Here is a 5,628-nt window from a genome sequence, read left to right as displayed (position 1 = left end):
GAAGGACATCTGGGAAGATCACGTCCTGGGTGCACCGGGCCTGTGCAGAGAAACACACAGAGTAGAGGTGGTGGGAGAGTTAACAGCGCGCTGTATACTTACCCCGGACTTGTGAGCGTCAGCCTGAGATGTTTCCAGCGCGGCTCTCCACTCTATCGGCTGGGCCTGCCTCTCCACCAGGTCACGGATCTGCTTCTCCACGGCCTCCAGCTCGAGCTGCACCGAATGCAACTCGAACGTGTCCTCACCTGCACTCAAAGGTAGACACACATCCGCCATTAAAGCAAGTAACAGTGAGTAAAACAATGGTAATATGTGTGAATAGAGTATTAGCAATGTAAGCGAGATTAGCGGCAACCACGCTGGCGATGCTAATGGGCTATAAGCTAATAGCGGGCTCGGGAAATCAAAATAAAACTAGTGATAACAAGGTGCTCTGATTGTTTTTGTTGTAGAATACGATTGGGGATATATTCACACGTTATATAAATGAAAATGATGGTGTATAAAATTGATTTTAAGATAAGAAATAGACGATAAATAATTAACTTGACGGAGCTCAAACTCAAAACACACCAGAAATATTGCCAGATTATGTCCAATGTTGTCTTTCCCTGTTGCTGAGAAGTTGATAAACATCATTGTTTTCTCTCGAATTGACTATTGCAATGCTCTGTTGGCCGGGGTTTCAAAAGCTACCCTAAACAAATTACAGGTCGTGCAAAACTCTGCTGCCAGAATCCTTACTAAAACAAGGATAAGGGATCATGTCACTCCTATCTTGGAGTCTTTGCATTGGCTTCCTGTTAGGTTTAGGGTTGATTTTAAAATTCTGATGCTCACTTAAAAGGCTCTGCATGGTTTGACACCGCAATATCTGTCAGAGCTTTTAACTCCATATACCCCAAGGCGGAACCATCGTTCTTCTGACACTGGATTGTTAATTGTTCCATCTAGCTGCCTAAGATCGATGGGGGATAGGGCTTTTCCTTCTTTAGCTCCGGAAATCTCTTCCTACTGAAATAAGGCAGGCAAAATCTTTTAACATTTTTAAATCTCGCCTTAAAACTTATTTCATTAGGGTAGCTTTTATTTAAATGTTTATATTAATTATATATATATATATTTTGTAATGTGGTTTGAATGTGTTTTTGCTTATTTTCATACATTGTTATATTGAAAACAGAACTTTAAATTGAAATATAAAGTTCAATATTTTGGTCCAACAGTACTGCTGTTTTTAAATATCTGGCAAACAGAAACAGATGTTTTATGGAATGTTTTTTTGCAGAGAGGAATTCTAATCTTTTTTCCATCGCACTGCGAATAGGATTAACGCTTTTAGTCATGTGCCCATGCCCATACGATTTTCCCAAATGGGAGGCGGCCATGCTAACAAGGACACTAAAAACCACAGCCTCTGGGCAGATGAAACCAGCAGTTTAATTCTAGGCTGCAACAAAGTCTGATTGTGCAGAGGACTCATCTGATAGCTGTGGTCTTGTCCCGATGGCCGTCTAGGTGATGAGGTCTTCAGAGGGAACTGTCTCTGGGGCTCATCTTGTTGACATGGTCTCCGCTGACATTCAGGGCTGTTGAGGGCATCTCTAGGTGCTGATCCACCATCTGGTCTGGATACAGCTTGGTCCGGGTGGCTGCAGAGACCATCTGATCTGGAGACAGTCTGGATCTGGTGACTACGGTGACCTTGGAATAAGAAAGAAACAGACTAATATTAGCGTAGATGCCATTCTTCTAATGATGTAACAAGTACATCATGTGTTATGGGAGGTGTTCCTGATTCCGGCTGACCTAATTAATGCAGCCTAACAATCCTTTAACAGTTTTGAATAATAGAAATGTGTTAGTGTGTTATGTGTAAACCAGATTAAAGAGATGTGTTTTAATCTAGATTTAAACTGACAGAGTGTGTCTGCCTCCCGAACAGTGTTAGGTAATTAGTTCCAGAGTTTGGGAGCTAAATAGGAAAATTATCTGCCACCCGCAGTTGATTTTGATATTCTAGGTTTTATCAAATGGGCAGATTTTTGAGATTGTAGCAGACGTGAAGGACTATACTGCAATAAGAGCTTGCTCAAATACTGAGTTGCTAAACCACTCAGGGCTTTATAGGTAATTAGCAAGATTTTAACATGTATGCAATGTTTAATAGGGAGCCAGTTCAGTGTTGACAGAACCGGGCTAATATGGTCATACTTCTTGGCTCTAGCTGCTGCATTTTGAACCAGCTGGAGTTTGTTTATTAAGCACACAGAGCAACCACCCAATAGAGCATTATAATAATCTAACCTTGAGGTCATGAATTTACTACAAATCTTATTTTACCTAATAAATACGCTCAGAGTTTAGCTTCAAATAGACTACATCACGAACATTTGGGGAGGTAAGCCCAACTTTACCTTACGTTTCGTTTTAAATTAATTTGTTTTGGCTTGTTTATTGCTAAGGCTATATTATTATATACTGCAATTATATTTATCCATTAGAATTATATAGATTTTTAATTCTTGTTTTGTTCTGATACGGTTAAATTTAAAGGATTTATTGTAAAGTGAGGGGAACTAAAATATCCTATAGTGTTCACAATGTTGGTACATTATAACCAGGGGTTAAATTGGGATTTGTTATGTGGGGGGGCTCTATGGTATCGAGTGTGTGTGTGTGTGTGTGTGTGGTTGTTGTTGTTGATGTTGTAAATATGATTTATTCTGAAGCAATATTCTCATCAGTTTTCTATCAGCTGTGACATAAATCTATGTTCTTTTTATATATTATCCAAGGGCATTTTTACCTTTATAGAGGGCATTTTCCCACTAATCTTATTACCGGTAATACTTTCATTTCAAATTCTTACATTTGATCTATACATTCAATTATAATAATGTGATCTATACATTATCAAATTAAGTCATTACACTAAAAAATACAACTGCATTAAATAATATTATGAGATTCTTTTAAATATTTTTGAATATACAAACAAGAAATGATAGTGGAAATGATACTTTTCAACGAAATTAAAACGCCAGTAAGGTGCCAGTAGTGAGCGTTTAATGAGTGAGTCATTGAGTCGTTCATTCAAACGATTCGTTGAAACGAGTTTATGCATGGCCTAATGAAACTTTGACTCACTCAACCAATTCGTTCAAAACACGGAATCAATCAGTAATGAATCGTCTGGTTTCTGTGAGATGCGCTGTTTCCGCCTAAAATGTAAGTGACCTAATATTATTGTTTTTGCTTATTGAACTGTTTATAGAACTATTAAACAGTCGTAATGGTGAACACGTTGTGTGATGTTGCCTAACTAACTGTATTTTAAATATAAAAACTTTTCATTTAGATTTTTTACCACAGCATGCTTATTTGTCTGGCGTTAATGAAGCGTTAATGTCGAGCCCTGGAGTCTATGTGCCGGGGCTTAAACCCCGGACGGCCCCGGCCCAATTTAAACCCTGATTATAACATTATTAGGCCTGCCGTTATTATTTCTGAATTAATAATAATAATTAATAATAATTACAACTAAAACCAGGCTTGTGTATTTATGACAACAATTACTAGGCCTATATTCTTTTTTTCAGAAATGGAAGTAATTTAAAATGTTATTGTGTGTTTATAATTTTAATATTTTTAGCTATAAGCCTATACAGCAAATTTACAGCTTCCAGATTATTTTACGGAGCTGTAAACACGGGCATCTTCGACCGCATGCAATCGTTGACGAACACCCTGTTCATATATCAAAATAGGCTATATGTTATTACATTGTACATATATATCAGATTATTTTATTTACAAGTACAAAAAAACGCGGCCCCCCCAAAAAAATTGTGCCTGCCCCCTCACTTTGTGCGCTCTGGCGCCGACCCTGTGTGTGCTGTTCTCTAAAACTATTACATAGTGGCACATACGAAAAGACTGTTTTGGTAAGCGATAGTGAATAGCAGACCTGGCTCTTTTTCTCTGAACTCATATTGTTTGATAAGCATAGTGTAAAAAATAAACCTGAACAGCTCTTAAAAAACATAAATGGTGCTTGACTGAATTTCTTCTTTGTGACAAGCGTCAGAAATAGAAAGTTACACAGTGCTGCCCTTTTGTATTTTGTTTTTATTGCAACATTTTTAATAAGGCATTTATGACAAATATCAGTCATAACAAATCAAATACTGAGACAAACATACTTGGTGAGAGATTGCATATTCTTCCTCACCTAAAAAGTCTTGTAATCAGTCTAAAAAACCCGAAGCATATTAAAACATGGGTAAATCAGCTTATCAAATTAAAGTGTAAGGCTCAGGGCACTGTAATGGGGTGAAAGGACAATTCTTTTAATTAAATAAATACTTGTTGCTGTTAATTTTGGTAAAATATTTTGATTAAATGGACGAGGAGGCAGGATTAGGTATATCTCACTGTCTACAATACCTTGCCAAGATCTCATTTGTGCAGACTTGAATATAAGATGTAAAATATAAGTCTATTTTTTCAGGGTATAGTCCTATGTACTTTATTAGACTTGTGATTTTGTGGTTATTTTTGATACTTTGTGCTTGTGCTGATTTGAAAAAATATATATATTATTAATTATTATGATTTTTTAAAATTATTATTTCTCACTCACAGGCACGAGTGATGGCCACCATAGGAGTGACGCGTGGTTTAGGAGACCATGACCTCAAAGTCCATGACTCCAACATCTATATTAAACCATTTCTGTCATTCTTTCCAGAGGTGAGCTACCTTTTTGTTCAGTTCAATTGAAATATTGTTTATAAATGTTATGTAGAAGTGTGGGGCATGACTTAAGAATATGGCTACTCATTGGTGGCTTTCCCTGACTCTAATAATAAATACTAGTGGGTAAAATGGGTGACATTTAATACAGTATGTTTACATTTAAATACTCTAAAGCAGTGGTAAGACAACATCTGAAAATACACAAAAACAGCAAAGACTCACTTATCACAAAGTAGTGATACGATTTCTATGACTAACCAATAATATCCTCATGCCAGCCAGAGAAAGGTGGTGCAAAGTGAAATGTGCACTGAAAAAAAAATTTCATTCATCCAATTAAAAAAATTTTGGGTAATGATTCAAATCTATATTTTTTAACTTGAGCCAATGAAAAATAAATAACTTGCCCTAACATTTTTTTCAGTGTGTGTAATCTATTAAGCTTTTCTTTTTCACAGATTTGATCAATGAGCTAGCTGAGCAAATAAAAATATTCGCTTCTTACCGTTTCCAAGCAGCTTTAAAGAAAGTCATAATGCTTTAATAAGTTTTAGGGCTGGGTGATATTACAATTTATACAACAGTTCTTTCTGGTCCTTGAATCTGATTGGCTTAGAGGTCTTTTCGTCCATGAGGTGTTCTACCAGTATCACCACATAACCGTTTCACTGTTTGTATCACTCCGCTTACAGCATTTCTCACAGCGATTATATGATGGCGAATGACCAAACCCACTATAATTTTACAACTACTTCTGTTGTTTTATCACGGAATGTAGTTTAAGAGATTTTTAGACAATAATGTAGTTGTTTAGACTTCAAATATGCAGTTTGTAAATAAAGAATAATGCCTATTAGAAATTTG

The 5,628-nt window shown here is 36.4% G+C and overlaps 1 protein-coding gene across 2 annotated transcripts in view; it reads left to right on the top strand.

Annotated features, from left to right (window-relative positions):
* Positions 1-5,069, top strand: part of LOC107601007 (protein phosphatase 1H-like) — a 78,628-nt gene extending 73,559 nt beyond the window's left edge. For both annotated transcript variants that reach the window (XM_016293023.1, XM_016293022.1), the window contains exon 9: positions 4,651-5,069. In XM_016293023.1, the coding sequence (XP_016148509.1) occupies positions 4,651-4,788 (138 nt within the window). In that variant the 3' untranslated portion in view covers positions 4,789-5,069. The remainder of the gene's footprint in view (positions 1-4,650) is intronic.
* Positions 5,070-5,628: the final 559 nt, after the last annotated feature.

The sequence above is a fragment of the Sinocyclocheilus grahami genome, unplaced genomic scaffold (genome assembly GCF_001515645.1).
Source record: "Sinocyclocheilus grahami isolate Dianchi unplaced genomic scaffold, SAMN03320097.WGS_v1.1 scaffold296.1, whole genome shotgun sequence".
Classification (NCBI taxonomy): domain Eukaryota; kingdom Metazoa; phylum Chordata; class Actinopteri; order Cypriniformes; family Cyprinidae; genus Sinocyclocheilus; species Sinocyclocheilus grahami.
The sequence above is the reverse complement of the archived record's forward strand: the minus strand, read 5'-3'. Positions and strand labels throughout refer to the sequence as shown.